We start from the raw sequence: 18,667 nt of genomic DNA, 5'->3' as shown, positions 1-18,667 counted from the left end.
ACGTGTTTATATACATAAAAACATCAAGTGGAGGGGCACCTGGGTGGCTCAGTCAGTTAAGCATTGGACTTCAATTCAGGTCATGAAGTTTGAACCCCAGGTCAGGCTGTCCGGTGTCAACACAGAGCCTGCTTCAGGTCCTGTGTCCCCTTCTCTTTGTCCCTCCCCAACTTGCGCTTTCTCTCTCAAAATAAAAGGAAAAGAGAGACAGAAAGAAAAATCAAGTGGGGCACGTGGGTGACTCAGTCAGTTAAGCGTCCAATTCTTGATTTCAGCGCAGGTCATGATCCTGTGGTTGTGGGCCTGAAGCCTGCTTGGGATTCTGTCTCTCTGCCCCTCCCCCACTCACACGCAGGTGCCCCCACTCTCAAAATAAATAAACATTTTAAAAAAGAAAAACTCAAGTGAAGATGGCAGAATATTAACACTGTAAAAGAGGGGTGCCTGGGTGGCTCAGTGTTTAAGCAGTTAAGCGTCTGACTCTTGATTTCAACTCAGGTCATGATCTCACGGTTTGTGAGATCCAGCCCCTCTCCTGGCTCTGCGCTGAGAGCAGCTCTGTGACAGGCAGAGCCCGACTGGGATTCTCCCCGTCCCTCCCCTGCTCACATCCGTATGCACACTCTCTCTCTCTCAGAATAAACATTAAGAAAAAAAAAACAAAACTGTAGAAGATATAGAAGTGTTCATTACACTAATCTTAGAACTTTTCTTTTTACTTAAAAATTTCATAATATGAAGTTGGGAAAAAAGTTAAATACCACATAGCCAGTACATCTCCCTAGCACTGTCCTTAAACACACCATATTCCACTTCTGGCTTCGTGTGTCCACTTGCCTGGCTCGAGTAGGCACTCCCTGAAGCACAGCCCTGCTCCAGGCTCAGGTGGCATCTTCATAGCTGCTGCTCACCCAGCGTTTGCTGATGAATGACTGAGCAAACGAATGAATGCTACAGACCGCCAGTATCTCCTAAGAAACTGTAGTTTATTAAGATACAGCAGATCTAGGGGCGCCTGGGTGGCTCAGTCGGTTGAGTGTCCGGCTTCAGCTCAGGTCATGATCTCACGGCTCGTGAGTTCGAGCCCCGCATCGGGCTCTGTGCTGACAGCTCAGAGCCTGGAGCCTGCTTCCGATTCTGTGTCTCCCTCTCTCTCTGCTCCTCCCCCGCTCATGCTCTGTCTCTCTCTCTCTCCTTCAAAAATAAATAAAAACACTAAAAAAAAAAAAAAATTAAAAAAAGATATAACAGATCTTGTGTGGGCCTTTACAAAAGGGTTTTTGAGCAGAAATTTATTTTCCAAATTAATACTGTTTTACAAGTGTTCTCAATCTAGAGAATTCTCTTAGGATTGTCCAGCCTGGTTCCTAAGGCAAACTCACTCAGATACCAGAGTCATTGGAAGTTAGCAGCATGAGGAAAAGGCAGGGAGAGACTACTTACATATTTACATCATCCGTAACATCACCCCAAAGCAGGGGCAACAAGAAGTAGCAGCCCCTAAATTCTGTCAAGTGTTTAAAAGCAAGTGGTGATTTTCTTCTGATCATACAAAACAAGATGCTACTGAGACAAGCTGAAAGCAAACCCAGAGCTTACAATGGCGGCAATCTTCCCACTTTTTCTCAGCTGCTGAACAGCAAATGAATGGAGCACATCCTCCATGGGGGTGCCATTAACCATGACCACCCTGTCATTTTCTCTGCAAACAAAAAATAAAAAGAAGACGTGAAAAACTCCCATCTATTCACTGTAAATTGTTTATTTGGGAACACATAAAAGCAACAAATTGACCCAAAATGCTTACTAAAAGGCTCAGTGTCTGACGACTCCTGAGGCCGAATCGGTCAGCTCAATCTGAACTCTTCCCAGGAAGGAACCCACAAGCTGCTCAGCCCACTTTTGACATTGTCTATGGGAAACCAGTGGGGGACCAATACCAAAGGGTCCCTCCAGGAGGCACTAGGCAGTGGCAAGGTCGAGGCACAAAAGGAACTTCTGCATTAGGCCCTCCCTGCCTGCGGTGCATGGTGGGCTTCAGGAAGTCTAAAGATAGCCCCCAGAGCAGGTTTATATCCACCTGTGTTTTTATGGAGGGGAGGAGATCAGGAGTTTGCCTGAGGTTATTAAGGAAATATTGAGGTCATTAGAACCGTCTTACTTACCTCATCCCCAAAATCACTTTTTAAATCCTACACTGCTCTCGGTATGAAAGACTACTTAGATACGAATATACAGACTTGATATGCCAATAAATCCTAAACTTTTGAGCTCTCTGGCCAAGACAGTCATATAATTAATTTTAGATTCTGACCTAAGAAACTGTCCTGAGGGAACTCAGATATGTTTCTTTTAAAAATGGCATGATCTCTTCAGAACAGAAGGCTGGCATTTGGAAAACCTGTGTTTTCATGTAGTAAGTTTTCCCAGTTTCCACATCCCTCTTGTAAGTCAGAGCATCATTGGGGTGCCTGGGTACATCAGTCAGTGAAGTGGCCGACTCTTGATTTTGGCTCAGGTCACGATCTCAAAGTCGTGAGATCGAGCCCCATATTGGGCTCTACGCTAAGCGTGGAGCCTGCTTAAGATTCTCTTTCTCTCTCTCTCTCTCTCTCTCTCTCTCTCTCTCTCCCTCCCTCCCCCCCTCCTTCCTTCTCTCCCCCCCCCCCACCCCTCCCTTGCTTGTGTGTGCACTCTCTCTCTCAAAAAACAAAACAAAACAAAAAAAACACAAATCAGATCATTATTAAGCCAAAGTATCCTCATTAAATCCTTAATGAATAGAAGGTAAAATAAGTATAAAGTGTTGGTTGGGTGCTAGGGGCCGGGAGGAGAGCATGCTGATTTTGTACTCCACATTCAGAAATGATTCCTAAGCCTAGGAATGATAGTTGTGATAGTTATTACTCTTTTCCTGTGGAAATGACTGCTCTCCTTCCTCTAAAGGTTTAGGGATTGTTAAAGCATGATATGTTATGGTCTCAATTCTTGTGTATATATATATATATATATATATATATATGCAAGTTTGGTTTTTTTGTTTTGTTTTGTTTTTTTAAGTGCATACCCTGTCTAGGAGCAACCAGTGGGGCGGGCAGGGGCTGGGGTGCAAGGACACTCACTGAAGCAGCCCATCGGCGGGCCCCCCCGGGAGCACATCAGAAATGACGATTGATGTTTCTCCATTTTCAAAGTGGGGATTGTCTCTGCCTCCGGACACTGCTATTCCAAATCCTCTTTTGGAATCCTGTTCATTGGAGTTAAGAGAAAAATTAAAATAATAAAAATCCTTCTGTAAGTGGCTTTTGGGATTTATTACAAGCACTCAGTAAAATAAAGGTCAAACCAATAACCAGAGACAGCTCAAGAGCAGAGGGCTCACAGACACAAATGACAAAATAAGGCACCATCATGATTAGCTGACAAGTTTATAAAGGGAAATCCTTATCTAAAAGGAACAGTCTTGTGAAAGCTGGAAAAGACTGATAAAACAGCCTGGAGTTATCACTAGGGGCTGGCATGGGAAATAACATCTTCTGTCCAAACAGGGATATGCTATTCAAATCAGCAATCATACCTGTTCTCATATCCTGGCCTGAGTTTCAGTCACAACTGAATCTGTGCTGAAAACCCTATTTTTAAAGTATGACTTTAACTTCCAAGTTAGGTGAACTGGTGGTTTCATTTTAATAGGGTGAAAAAAGAAGTAAATGGATTTTAAAGATAAGATAGGAAGATAAGCAGTTTTAAGATTTTATGACAGAGCAAAACATTAAACTCCTGTGTACATATAAGACAGAAAATACAGACTAATTACATTCACAATTGGTCTAGAAATGTAAAACAGTGAACCTGGATAATACATAAATAACCCTTTCATTTCAGTGTTTAAAAAAGCTACGCTCCCAAAGTTTCATGCAGATGATATGGGCATGTGACTGTAACTGTAAATCAGAGTCTGATTATGTAAAAATGTACTCCAAGAATACAAGAAAGTCTTCCCCATTTTCCTGCATAGGACCCACTATGCCAACTGGTGACAATGACCAACACAAAACAGGCTAGGCGACTGTCCCATGATTACATGGCCTTGGACTGGGCAGCACCATCACCTAGTAGTTGGTTTATGCGGAGGTAGCTCTGTCCTCTACACCAGACTTAAAATGTCTCTCATTGTTGCCACTTTGAGGCTCACGACTCAAGGGGTATGTGAAATGCTGGTGGAAGGGCGCAGAGAAGAGTCAGAAGACGACCAGAGTTGAGAATTAAGACCCAAGGGGGGAAAGCACTCATCCAAAGAAACCATGTCATGTTACTTAACTCCGGAAGTTTCAGCTCCTAAGCACTGACGTGGGTGTTTTTCAACCAGGGCTAATTCATTTATTCAGGAACTAACTTTTCACTAAAGTCAGGATTTGAAAAATTCACAGTTCTAAGGGTTAAAGGAAAACTCTCCCTCTGAGGAACATACAACTCCTCTAGGAACTTACAATCCAGAGCCTGGAGGGATTCAGAGCAGGACTAAGACCAGCAGAGCCCACAAAAGTCACAGAGATGCTGACCAGGGCAGCTGATGGAATAAGACCCCAGGACCACAAGTGCCTCTCAGGTCAGCCGAGCCGCACACAAATCACTTACAGACTGTTGGTGGCTGTGCTGGTTTCAAGTGGGGCTAACACCTATCATGCCCACCTCGAATCTGCTGTCAGGAGAGTAAAAGGGACTGGAACTAACACTTACGAAGCAATCATTATGTGCTGGACTCCATGTACTAGAGGCCATCTGCGTTACCTCATTTAATCAAGAGGAGCAATCCCATGAAACAACCGTAAAAATCAAGCCATAAAAATTAAGTGAAATACCTTTCTATCTGGTTTACGTTGGCTTTCAGTCCCATGGGGAAGGAGGGCAGGATTTTTAAAAATCTGATTAACTCGGTGCCTCCTGATACAATCATGAGTTGGACAGGGGCACCTGGGTGACTCAGTCGGTTAATCGTCCAGCTCTTGGTTTCGGCTCAGGTCATGGTCTCGCAGCTTCGTGGGTTCGAGCTCTGTATCGGGCTCTGTACTGGCAGCGTGGAGCCTGCTTGGGATTCTCTCTCTCCCCCTCTCTCTGCCCTTCCCCCTCTCATGCTGTCTCAGTCTCTCTCAAAATAAATAAACTTAAAAAAAAAAAAAACTCCTTTAATCATGAGTGGGATAAGAAATACAACCCATGTCTTCTGTTAAACCAATGTTTCAAAATTTAGTTTGAACTTAATACGTTCTATCATAATAAAATATTATCTATTAAAAAAAATATTTATCATAATAAAAATGATAGAAGTTGTAGAAGCTACCTAGACATCCTTAAATAGTAGAGGTTATTTCCATTTCTTCCCTCCTTTTCTCTTTCTTCATAACCTGTTCTGTCTGGCGATAGGTGAATACACTAAGTAACCTCTATAATTTTCGATACACGGGCCTTAACCAAAAAATATAATAGCGTGCAAATCTTTGATAATGCAGTAATTACTGCCAGCTACAATGCATCATCCACCTTAAGGGGGGGGAAAACTGTGGCCGAAAGTGAATAGGATCCATGACCCGTGAGCTCGAGAACATGACTGTGGCACATATGAACTGTGCAGCACTCACCTTTTGTAGGGTCACAGTGTACTGTTCCCATATCACTTCTTCCATGCCTGGGGCCTGTTTTCAAACAGCAAAACCAATTTGTTTAAACCACAAACATTTCAATGCTAGAAATAAAGCTATAATTCAAGATGTCTTTATATAAAGTCCAGCTTACACATTCTACACACTAAAAGGAGTTGATATTTTTTAGGAACATTATGTTACCTATTTTCAAACACTCCTTCAATCAAATGGTAGTCTTAACAAATGAAAAGTAATGAAATACATAGTAAGAGATAGACCCTAAAAAATTGAAATATTAAGTGTTGAACATTTTTATTACTACTACTCCAAAGCAGTCATTATAAAATCCCTTAAAAAGAAATCTAGTTTTAAACAGATACTTATTTCCTTTTTTTTTAAGTCACTCTCCCCTCCTCCTGTCAAAGATGACCTCTTAGGCAAATCTTATGCATTTTTAATGTCTAAAGGAATCCCTGGCCTTGTCAGAGAGTGCCTTTTCTCCATGGGTACTGCTGAGTGTGAAAGATGAAAATGCCTGCATAAATAGATGGGGGCTTCCTTTTTGACAGTATTCCAAAATAAATGTCCAGAAAAGCCTGAAAATAGTGGTTATCAGTTTAAAAATACTAATAATAAATCCATTAAATGCAGGCTGCCTTTGAGGAGAAATCCTTAAAGGCTAGAAATGCCAAGAAAGCTCAAAGCCAGAGAGATAAACCAGTATCGAAGCGGGCATTCCAACAGAAGGCTGGGAAGAGAGATAAGCTGTAGGACCCAAACAAGGGGGGTAGATTAGATGGGAGTGGATGTAGTAGGGGAAGAACTCCATCGGGCAGATGGAGATGGCAGGGGCATGTTCCTTGGCTCTGAGTAGAGAGGAAATAACTAAAACTATCTCCCTGGAGAATTCCTACCAACAGACCTGTACTCACACAAGTTTGAGACTAAAATTATTACAGATAGTACATCTCCTCAAAACCTGCTAAAAGTGGTTAGGCAAGGGAGCACCACCCTGGGACACAGAGGCAAATGCAAATTCTCTCCAAGGAACATACTAAACACAGGTTTCAGAGAATCCCCCACGTGAGTATCTGAGGAACAGAAGTTGACAATCTGTACGCACACACACAAAGCGGGTCACCATGAGTGAGAGTTAAAACAGGAAACTGCAGGACCAAAGACTATAAATGCTGGGAATATCAATCACAGACTCAAAGAAGTGGATATAACATGTATGTTTATCATAAGAAATTAAAAGGGGAAATTGGAAATGTAATGACAGGACAAGGGAACATCAAAAATGACCAAGGAAATCAGAAAAAAGGCAAACAAAAATTTTAGAAATAAAAATATATAATTGAGATAAACAGTGGAGTGAGCCACATACTGTACACAGCTGAAAAGAGTAATTAATTGGAAGACAGATGTGAAGAAATTATCCAGAACACAGCAATAAGCATTTAAAAAGTGAGACATCCTTAAAGAAAAGTTAAGACCAAGGAAGTCTTATTTACAATGTATCTGGTTAGATTTCCTGAACAAGATGCTGAAAGGGTACAGGAGAGATTCAGTACTCAAAGAGACAATGACTCTTCCAGAATTAAAGATTTTTCACGTTCAGGAAGCCCAGTACATCAAAAAGCAGAGTAAATAGGGGTGGTGGTGGTAGAGATGGGGAAAAAACACTTAAATACATGGTAATTTCAAGGCAGAAAAAAATACATAAAGACTTGAGAACAGTCTAGACCTGAGAGATTACCTACAAAAGAACAATCCGAGTAACAGCTGACTTCTAAACAGCAATGATGGAAGCCCAAAATTAACAGAATATTTTTAACACAATACATGTTGATTTAGAGGGCATAAAAGACATTTTTTTTAAAACATAAAAACTGGGAGAGATTAGTACCCTAGACCAGCAATAAAACAATTTCCAAAGGATATTTGAGAAAGAAGGAAAATAATCCCAGAAGGAAGACCCAAAACACAAGAAGGAACATGAGTAAGCCTGAGCACGTACTGGCTGTATGCAACTATAATAATAATGTATAACCTGTTAGACTTAATACAAATAAGACAGAGCCAAAGTATAAACAACACACATGTAAATCCAGAACACTTGAACATAATTAGATTACTCTAAATGTTTTATTCAGGAGCAGAGTTAAACTGCTGATTAATTTTAAACTTCACTGAGTCAAATCTACATGTTAAATTTTCTGGGGTAACCACGATAGGAATACTTACAGTACATAACTTCCAACATAGCAGAGGTAAAAACAAAACAAACAACAAGTCAATCCAAAACAAGGCAAAGGAGGCAAAAGGGGAAACTTAGAAAAAAAAAAAAAAAAACAAAAAAAACAAAACAGCACAAATGTAAAATGCAAACTAGAATATAGAAAGAATATAGAAGAGTAATCACAATAAATACAGGCAAACAAGAAGGTCCAGGGAGGCCTGGGTGGCTCAGTCGGTTAAGCGTCCCAACTCTTGGTTTCAGCTTAGGTCGTGATCTCACAGTTCATAAATTGAAGCCCCGCATCGGGCTCTGAGGTGACAGCATGGAGCCTGCTTTGGATTTTCTCTCTCTCTCTCTCTCTCTCTCTGCCCTTCCCCTGCTTGCTTTCTCTCTCAAAATAAATAAAGTTTAAAAAATTTTTAAAAAAACAAGAAGGTCCATCAAGCTCTATGTCTTTTAATAAGAGACAATCTAAAACCTAAGGACACAAAGAAATACGTAAATACTGTATTTATATACAAACGAAAATAATTTTAAGAAAACTAGTTGTTTTACATTAAAATGTTTTCAAATCAAATTTGCCATTCCTGCACTGATACTAATATGAGAGAGAGTAAAGAACTGAAAAATGTCTAGATGATGTGCTTCTTTTTTCCCCAGTTAACAAACTCTCTTGACTGGGGAGAAAAACACAGCTTAACATAAAAGGCAAGTCTATCAACCAATCTACTGGAGCAGATCATCTGTTCCCTTTGGCAGAGGGGCTTAGGAAAAGGCAATTTTGTTTGTACAGAAGGTAAACCAGCCCACTCTTGAGTAGCTCTAACTGATTAGTCAAATTGAGAGGAAGTCCTAATCCCTTAGCTCACCCTCCCACTATGTACTCACTTTTAAAAGGACATTTCCATGGCTAATACCATCTGGCTCCAAGAGATCAGAGTTATTAGATTAAAAACTAGAATAGGGGCACCTGGGTGGCTCAGTCGGTTAAGCGTCTGACTTCAGCTCAGGTCACGATCTCGCGGTCCGTGGGTTCGAGCCCCGCGTCAGGCTCTGGGCTGATGGCTCGGAGCCTGGAGCCTGCTTCCGATTCTGTGTCTCCCTCTCTCTCTGCCCCTCCCCTGTTCATGCTCTGTCTCTCTCTGTCTCAAAAATAAATAAACGTTAAAAAAAAAAAAAAATTTTTTTAAAAACTAGAATAAAAAAATCACCTCTAGAGTTAAAAAGAAAATACAAATGGTCCTGGAACAGGCAAGAAGTAGGATCCATGCTACCAGCACACCTACGACCAGGTGCTATGGTGACAGGACAGGGGTCTGGGGAGGGACGGGTATCAGCATCCAAAATGGGGTTATGTGTAGGTTAAATGAAGGCACAACGCATTGAAACAGGTATACATTAAAAAAGACCATACGTCTTTTTGACAAAGACTTTTGACATGGTGACAAAAGTTTGTTCACCATGACCACTGTTTTTTCTTTTTAATTAAAATATTTTATTTATTTTTGAGAGAGAGACAGAGTATGAGTAGGGGAGGGACAGAAAGAGGGAGACAGAATCTGAAGCAGGCTCTAGGCTCCGAGCTGTCAGCATAGAGCCTGATGTGGGGCTCGAACTCACGAGCAGTGAGATCATGACCTGAGCCAAAGTGGGACACTTAACCAACTGAGCCACCCAGGCGCCCCGACCACTGTTTATCAATTGAAAGAAAATGGAAGTGGATTTTCAGGTAAGATTTTTATATCTCACTCACTCCATTTCGTCCCTTTTCTCCTAGAACAGCAGTGGGTGCACAGAGTAGGCACTCAAAAAGGTTTTCTTTTCAATGAACCAAGAAGTGGGTACACTGTCTATTTCTCACTTGTTAATGTGATTAAAGCACTGATTTCTACTACTTAAAAGTTTTCTTAAAGGAAATTTTCTGTTACAGTCAGTGGCCCTCTGCCTCTTCGACAGCACCCTTGAGGTGGTCAGGTTGGGAACTTGAGTGCCGATAAGGTCTAGTGTGCTAGGTGGGCTTTACCACCACCATTCCTCTCTGGAATGTTGCAGTCTGTGTTTAAAACGGCATTTTACAATGTGTGCCAGTATAACACAAGTCTTCCAAGATTTTAATAAAGTTTTCTATTTTAAAAAAAGTTGTGTTTTTTTTTTTAATTTTTTTTTTTAACATTTTATTTATTTTTGAGACAGGGAGAGACAGAGCATGAACAGGGGAGGGTCAGAGAGAGGGAGACACAGAATCTGAAACAGGCTCCAGGCTCTGAGCTGTCAGCACAGAGCCCGACACGGGGCTCGAACTCACAGCCCGCGAGATCATGACCTGAGCCGAAGTCGGCCGCTTAACCGACTGAGCCACCCAGGCACCCCTAAAAAAAGTTTTCTTAAAAGGAAATAGTAAGCAGAAACCTGGTTGATTAGAATTATCTCGATCCTCTCTTTCCATTTCCACAGAACACCTCCTAACGCCCTGACACCTTCAGGTTTCAATGTGGCCTTAACCAATCACCTACCAACTAGAAATGACTTTACTAGCATGCATGCTCCCCAAGTTCATCTTCTTACACTTGACTCTACCTCAAAGCTGGCAAATTTCAACAGGGTGAACTAACCTGGAAGTTGTGGTAAAATAAATACAGATGCCAATTCCTCTTTCGATATAGCTATATCCCTACACATTAGGAGAAAACATCACCGTTGGTGGGAATGCAAACTGGTGGAGCCGCCCTGGAGAACAGTATGGAGGTTCCTCAAGAAACTAAAAATAGAACTACCCTACAATCCAGCAGTTGCACTATTAGGTATTTACCCAAAGGATATAAAAATACAGATTTGAAGGGGGTACATGCACCCCAAACTTTATAGCACGCATTATCAACAATAGCCAAACTATGGAGAGAGCCCAAATGTCCATCAGCTGATGAATGGATAGAGATGTGGTGTGTGTGTGTGTGTGTGTGTGTGTGTGTGTGTGTGTGTGTGTGTCTGTGTGTGTGTAATGGAATATTAGCCTTCAAACAGAATGAAATCTTGCCACTTGCAAGGATACGGATGGAGCTAGAATGTATTATGCTAAGTGAAGTAAGTCAATCAGAGAAAGACAAATACCATATGATTTCACTCAAATGTAGAATTTAAGAAACAAAACAGATGAACATACGGGAAAGGGGTGGGGAGAAGAAGAGAAGGAAACAAACCACAGAAAGACTCTTAATGATAGAGAACACCTATGGGTTGATGGAGGGAGGTGGGTGGGAGAGAGGCTAGATGATGGGTACTAAAGAGGGCATCTGTTGGGATGAGCACTGGGTGTTGTATGCAACTGATGAATCACTGAATTCTACTTCTGAAGCCAATAGTGCACTGTATGTTAACCAACTAAAATTTAAATTAAAAAAAAAAAAAAAAAAAGAAACATCACACAAGACCTTCTCCAGAATAGTCTTCTAAAAATCATCAGTATTGCAACTATGTGGATGGAACTAGAGGGTATTATGCTAAGCGAAATTAGTCAGAGAAAGACAAATATCATATGACTTCATTCATAGGAGGACTTTAAGGTACAAAACAGATGAACTTTAAGGGAAGGGAAGCAAAAATGATGTAAAAACAGGGAGGGGGACAAAACATAAGAGACTCTTAAATATGGAGAACAAACAGAGGGTTACTGGAGGGGTTGTGGGAGGGGGGATGGGCTAAATGGGTAAGGGACATTAAGGAATCTACTCCTGAAATCATTGTTGCACCATGTGCTAACTGACCTGGGTAAATTATAAAAAATAAATAAATTATAGGAAGTAAAAAAAAAATTTTTTTAAATAAAAACCATCAGGAAATAACTAACCAATACCATAACAATCACCCCTAGGAATGGGCATTGCTCTGGGGTGGGAGGGAGCACAAATGTCCAAAAAATGGAGTGATATTTGGGTTAAATGAATCAACACAATGAAATGCATAGGCATTGAAAATAATTACTTAGGGGCGCCTGGGTGGCTCAGTCGGTTGAGCGGCCGACTTCGGCTCGGGTCACGATCTCGCGGTCCGTGAGTTCGAGCCCCGCGTCAGGCTCTGTCCTGACAGCTCAGAGCCTGGAGCCTGTTTCGGATTCTGTCTCCCTCTCTCTGACCCTCCCCAATTCATGCTCTGTCTCTCTGTCTCAAAAATAAATAAATGTTAAAAAAATTAAAAAAAAAAAAAAAAAAGAAAGAAAATACTTAACTGCCATCAATTTTTTAAAAGTTTCTTAATCATGATTACTACATTTTCAATTAAAGAGAAGAAGAACTAATTGGCTTCATATTTTCAGGTCCATCCGCTCTTGGTGGGAAGGGTGGGAATATAAATTGGTATAAACCTTTCAGGGGGCAGGGAGCCTGGGTGGCTCAGTCGGTTGAGCGTCCAATTTCAGCTCAGGTCATGATCTCATGGCTTGTGAGTTCAAGCCCAGCATTGGGCTCTGGGCTGACAGCTGGGAGCCTGGAGTCTGCTTCCAATTCTGTGTGTGTCTCTCTCTCTGCCCCTCCCCCGCTTAAGCTTGCGCTCTCTCGCTCTCTCTCTCTCTCTCTCTCTTTCTCTCAAAAATAAATAAACATTATGGGGCGCCTGGGTGGCTCAGTCGTTTAAGCGTCCGGCTTCGGCTCAGGTCATGATCTCATGGTTTGTGAGTTCGAGTCCTGCATAGGGCTCTGTGCTGACAGCTGGGAGCCTGGAGCCTGCTTCGGATTCTGTGTCTCCCTCTCTCTCTACCCCTCCCCCTGCTCACACTCTGTGTCTGTCTCTTAATAATAAACAAACGTTAAAAAAAAATTTAATAAATAAACAAACATTAAAAAAATTAAAAATAAAAAACCTTTCAGGGGGCAAATTACAATAAGTATCAAAATGTAAAATCTGATTACCCCTTGATCATTCAGTTCCACTTCTAGCAATTTATTTTACAGGATTATCTGCACAAGTGCACTAAGGTAAACATATAAGTTTTTTTATAGCTGAGTATAATTTTTAATAGGTAATTAAAATGTCCAACAATAAGAGATTGGTTACATATATAGATCATATTCAAATGTCTATAGGGAGAAATCCATATACAAAACATCACTGTTTCCATTCTTATTGTCATAAATATATGTATTTATATAACCATACATGGAAGAGATGGGAAGAATAAATACCAAAAAATGTTAAAATTTCCCCAGGAGCTGTGGTATGGAAGAGAATATTTTTATATGAGTACATTACTTTTAGAATACATTTTTATTTTAAAAATAAAAAAAACAAGTTCTCTTTTAAAAGTTTTGGATTTAGGGGTGCCTGGGTGTCTCAGTCAGTTAAGCGGCCAACTTCAGCTCAGGTCATGATCTCACCGCTCCTGGGCTCAAGCCCTGTTCAGGCTCTGTGCTGACAGCTCAGAGCCTGGAGCCTGCTTCCAATTCTGTGTCTACTTCTCTCTCTGCCCCCTTCCAGCTCATGCTCCGCCTTTCTCTCAGAAATAAATAAATGTTAAAAAAAAAATTTTAAATTAAATAAAAAATAAAGGTTTTGGATTTAAAAATTTTTATCATTTAGCCAAACAAGTGAGTTGCCACAAAACTTTATTTTTAAAATATTGCCCAAGGTAGAATGAACCTGGCTTTTGAAATTCACTATTCCATAATGAGATTATACTATCTAAGTATTCCTGTGCTGCCCACAGGGGTAATTTAAATTAGATTTATCAGAAAGAGAATTAAACCCCTATTCCTACCACTGCCACCCCAACCGGACTGAATTAAATTTTTAAAACTTATTTTAAACGTTTATTTTTGAGAGAGAGAGAGAGAGACAGAGACAGAGACAAAGTGCAAGCAGGGGAAGGGCAGAGAGAGAGGAGACACTGAATCCGCAGCAGGCTCCAGGCTCTGAGCTGTCAGCACAGAGCCCGACGTGGGCCTCAAGCCCACGGACCATGAAATCATGACCTGAGCTGAAGTCGAATGTTTAACCGGCTGAGCCACCCAGGCGCCCCAGGACTGACTGAAATTTTTAATCAATCAGACCTTGCCACGTGCCCAAAGATCTCACCAACTTGTATGAACTGATCAGATTGTAAGTGGCTTCTTTACCTAGGATTGGTAATGTGTTGGGACATAAACTATTAACTATTTAAACACAGTATTTAAAAGAACATATGTTCTGTTACACCAAGTGATGAATTTAAAACCTTATTTTTTAAAGATGAGGAACCTGAAGTAAAAATACATTTTAATAGTTCTTTTGAAAGCTATTAAAATATACCGTAACTGTGTATTTAGTCCACAGAACTAGGACTTTTTATGAAGGTCTCAGAGAAGCCCCTTCATTCATTCACTCCCTCATTTATTCATTCATTCAAAGACATTTATTAAGTACCCACTATGTGCCAAGCCTGTGATTTGTGGCACTCGGGATACACTGGTGAATAAAAACCACCAGAGCCCGTGGAGTGTTTACAACAGGTGTGCCCAAAAAGAAAATCACTGAGTGTCTTCCCGCCTCATCTCTATCAACACCTTCTGGGAAACAGAGCAGCCCTCACAGTCACACAGTCCTCAGAGTATCCTCTCTGGGTACATCCCCCAGGGGACAGGCTGCCAGCTTACAGCAGCTTAGTTGAGGGCTTCAGCTCATTCATTTCAAACTGGGCCACTCGGCTCGGGCCCCACCCAACCTGTGCCGGGCTGTGTACAGATCCCAGAATTGCTGTCAGTATTCAGCCGTTGCTTAGCCTTGAGGAGCTTTAGCTACAAGGATCAGAGCCAAAGATACACGTATTCCATGATGCAGTGATTTCTCTCCTGGGCAGAGGCCCAAGAGAAATGTATGAATATGTGACAAGGACACACACAAAGAGTATTCACAGTAACATTCTCAACAGCCAAAACCTGGAAACAACCCAAATTAATATCAAGAGCAGAATGGACAAGTAAATCAGAATATATTATTAAAATGCGATATTCTACAGTAGTGAAAACAAACTAGAGCCACACATACCACAACACAGATGCAACTCAAATAAAACACTGAGTGAAAAACATCTAGAAGAATGTGCAGAGCCTGATATCACTTTGATATAGTTCAGAAAGCAGTGTTTCACAACAACGTGAATATATTCAATACTATGGCACTGTGCACTTAAGCATGGTTAAGATGCTCAGTTTTATGTTCTGCGGGTTGTTTTTTTTTTTACCACAATAAAGAAAAAGCAAGCAAAACTAATTTTTTCCTTAGGGATGCATATGCATGTGTGTGGTAAAACTATGAAGAAAAAAAAAAAGAAAAAGCAAGGGAATGAAAACCACAAACTACAGGATGAAATGAGCCAGGAATGAGGCAGAGTGAGAAAGGACTTTCTGTCCATCTCCATGAGGCTCCATGGATGTGCATGATGGGCTCCTGGGTATTTGTTTTACTACCAGGCTTTATGATTTAGATCTGTAATCCCTGCACCTGCACCAAATGCTTCACAAGTTCAGAAACAGGGGCAGGAACGCCTGGGTGGCTCAGTTGGTTAAGCGTCCAACTTCGGCTCAGGTCATGATCTCACAGTTTATGAGTTCAAGCCCCACATCAGGCTCTCTGCTGTCAGGACAGAGCCCGCTTCTGTCTTGCTCTATCTCTGCCCCTCCCCTGCTCGTGCCAATCTCCCTCAAAAATAAATAAACATTTAAAAAAATAAAATAAAAAATAGGGCAGGTGCATATGAGTGAACATCAAGGTGTACCCAATTCCTGGACAGGGACCTTATACCAAATATTTTTTAAGCCCAGACTTTGCAAAGTGAAAGAGCAGAAGAAAATGTGATCACTTCCACCGGAGGCGGGAAAGACAGGGTGGTGGCAATAATTTGAGAGGTGTATGGAAGGAAGGTGAGGGAGAGATCAGCTAGCTCTGGGGGAGCAGTGGGGTACAGGGCTCCCATGTCTATCTACCCCAAGTCAACACCCCAGATTATTCAAACTCAGCCCATAATCATGGGAGCTGTCTGATAAAAACCCCAAGCTGTAAAAGTAAACATTCATACATGCTACAGTAGTACTTGCCATTCAAAACTCTGAGAGGAAGCAAAGAACATGTCAAAAACTGTTTCCTGTAACTGAAGAACCTAGATATAAGAATAAAGATTTCTGCAGAATAAGGAAGCAAAAAGTTTCACCCCAAAATAAATCCCCAAACACAAACATCTTCTACGAGGAGTATATTAAGTCATTCCCAGGAAGCAACAACGTACTTGCAGACTCCCAAAACATGCAAGACAGCAGTATTTGACTCATAAATCCCATAAGAGGCTATCAGTTTCACATGTCTGCTAAAAATAAGGCAAGTATTTCTAAAACCCACCATTGACTACAAGCTGCATGTCACAGTTTGTTACTGAAAGCTGCCAGAAGGGCAAATAAATCCGAAGAGAAAGCAGTCACTGTGCGAAAGCTTTTGCTCCCCAACCACTTCCCGCAAAGAAAGGCTGGGAAAGAAAAGAGGGAGAGCTTGCAGAGGGACTCACGTGGCCTTTCAGTCTCCCAAACTTTTTAACAGCCTGGCTCCACATCCTCTGGAGGACCTGAGCAGTCTTCATGGCCTCTGGAGATTAATCGGCCAGGCCACTGCCTACACCCCAGGCTGCTCACCCATTGCCACCACTCCACGTGGTTACGTAAGGCGGATACAATAGTGGCCCACATTCCCAGCAAATCCTGTTGTCATCTCGCACAGTGACACATCCATACAGCAGGGATGCCGGAACGCTTTGAAAAGCACCACTTGTGAGGAAAAATAGAAAGCAGTCTGGATTTACACCACTTGAAGGGCTTTCTTTCCCTCCTTTCTCCCACGCAAGGGAACCAGAGAATCAGAGCAAATATTCTTGTTAGACATACAGAGTAACTATCGAAGTAGAAAGTATTAAGCAAGTAGGACATTTTGGAGCAGTACTCTGGAAATGAACATTTAGAGAAGGGTTTATTTATACAGACCCTCCCATACACACATACACAAAAGGTATAAGCTGGCTCTAGAAATGAACTGGTAATGTTTCAGGTGAATGGAATTGCTAATGTTACATAGAAATTAAAGGCTTGAAGATAAGATGTTTCACATCATTGGAGGCGAGAGGAAGCAGGGAGCCAACTGGGGGACAGAGTGTTCACTCAGTAGAGTTTTCTCTTCTCCCTAATCTTTCTGTAAGTTTAGCAGATAAAAGAATAACAAAGAGCCGTATTATTTGTTTCCTTCTTTGTTTTTACCAACGGTGGGAGAAAGTGGAAAAGTACATTTTAGGTTTTTCAACATCTAGCAGAGACTTTATGGGATGCCTGGGGTTTCAAAGTTGGGTTTGGGATTTCAAAAGCACGGTCTTGGGGTTCCAGTCATTCTTGGTACTCTAATGTATGTTACACTAAGGGACCAGACCAAGCAGTTTGTAAGTGTGAAGAGTACACTATCTGAACTGTCTGGGGTTAAGGTGTGTGACGAATCTGGACCACGAGATGGAGACCATACAGGAAGCAACTTGAAGCACAGGCAAGGATGTGCGCTATAAAGGCAGACGATCTGGAGTGGTCTTGGTTCCATCACTTAGCTGTGGGATCTTCGATAATCTGTCTCCACCTTTAGAAAATGGGGAGGGATGCCTGTGTGGCTCAGTCGTTTCAGCGGCCAACTCTTGATTTCAGCTTGGGTCGAGATTTCACAGACGTGGGATCCAGCCTTGTGTCAGGCTATCTACGGTAGGCATGGAGGCTGCTTGGGATTGTCTTTCTCCCTCTCTCTCTCTGCCCCTTCCCCCTGCATGCGTTCTCTTTCTCTCATAAGTAAATAGTAAATAAATAAATAAACAAACAAACAAACAAATGGGATAATACCTCAGAGGGCCACTGTCAGCCTGAAATGAGGCAACCTCTACAAAGGGCATGTGCTAAAGAGACATGACAATGTTCAAGTCATTCCCTTGGACTCTACAAGAATAAGTTCCTCATAAGCATTAGGACAGCATAATAGGAGGGATGCCAGGGTGGCTCCATTGGTTAAGTGTCCAACTCTTGATTTTGGATCAGGTCATGATCTCATGGTTCATGAGTTCGAGCCTCGCATTGGGCTCTGCTCTGATGGCACATGGAAGCTGCTTGGGATTCTGTCTGTCCCTCTCTCTGTTTCTCTGTCTCAAAATAAATAAATAAACTTTAAAAAAAAAACAAACAGCAAAACAGGGTAGGAAATGAATAAAAGTTTGCTTCAAATCTTACACCAAGAAGGGCAGGAAGTACAATGCTCAGTACTCAGTTGGGCTGTGTGGGTGAAGGCAGGCTCACCGCACAGCGGCCAGGCTCACCCCAGGGCTCACTGGGTCCTAGGAGCAGAGAAGCACAAGAACCTAGGCAGGGAGGGGAGACACAAAGCAGCTCCTTCCTGGACTCTGACCATTCTTTAGAAAATACTTGAGCTTCCCTGATAAGGAAATAAATACTTCTGTCCTTAATTTATGCATACTGCCCAGAAGTCACAGGCATCGTACCACTTAAGAATTCCAGATTCTTCTACAGTGATTTCCAGAAGTCACAGTTTCTGCCCTAATTCTTTTCATCGTATTTAAAAAAGTATGTAACAAAATTACCATCTTAATCATTTCTAACTGTACAGTTCAGTGGTGTTAAATATTTCAGAGTGTCGTACATCCAGTCTCCAAGACTCATCTTGCAAAACTGAAATCAACACCATTAAACCACCTTCCACTGCCCCCTCCTCCCAGCCCCTGGTAACTACCATTCTA

At 41.6% G+C, this 18,667-nt stretch overlaps 1 protein-coding gene across 7 annotated transcripts in view; it reads right to left on the bottom strand.

Annotated features, from left to right (window-relative positions):
* TJP2 (tight junction protein 2) overlaps positions 1–18,667 on the bottom strand; it is a 129,622-nt gene that overhangs the window by 34,350 nt on the left and 76,605 nt on the right. For 6 of the 7 annotated variants that reach the window (XM_060610115.3, XM_060610113.3, XM_060610109.3 and 3 more), the window contains 3 exons: positions 5,640–5,693; positions 3,123–3,247; positions 1,600–1,702 (listed from right to left, as the gene is read on the bottom strand). In XM_060610115.3, the coding sequence (XP_060466098.3) occupies positions 1,600–1,702; positions 3,123–3,247; positions 5,640–5,684 (273 nt within the window). In that variant the 5' untranslated portion in view covers positions 5,685–5,693. Of the gene's footprint in view, positions 1–1,599; positions 1,703–3,122; positions 3,248–5,639; positions 5,694–16,405; positions 16,493–18,667 lie in introns of those variants that run through there. The other variant, XM_060610110.3, reaches the window with a different exon arrangement.

This window comes from Panthera onca, chromosome D4, assembly GCF_046562875.1.
Source record: "Panthera onca isolate mPanOnc1 chromosome D4, mPanOnc1 haplotype 2, whole genome shotgun sequence".
NCBI lineage: Eukaryota > Metazoa > Chordata > Mammalia > Carnivora > Felidae > Panthera > Panthera onca.
The sequence above is the reverse complement of the archived record's forward strand: the minus strand, read 5'-3'. Positions and strand labels throughout refer to the sequence as shown.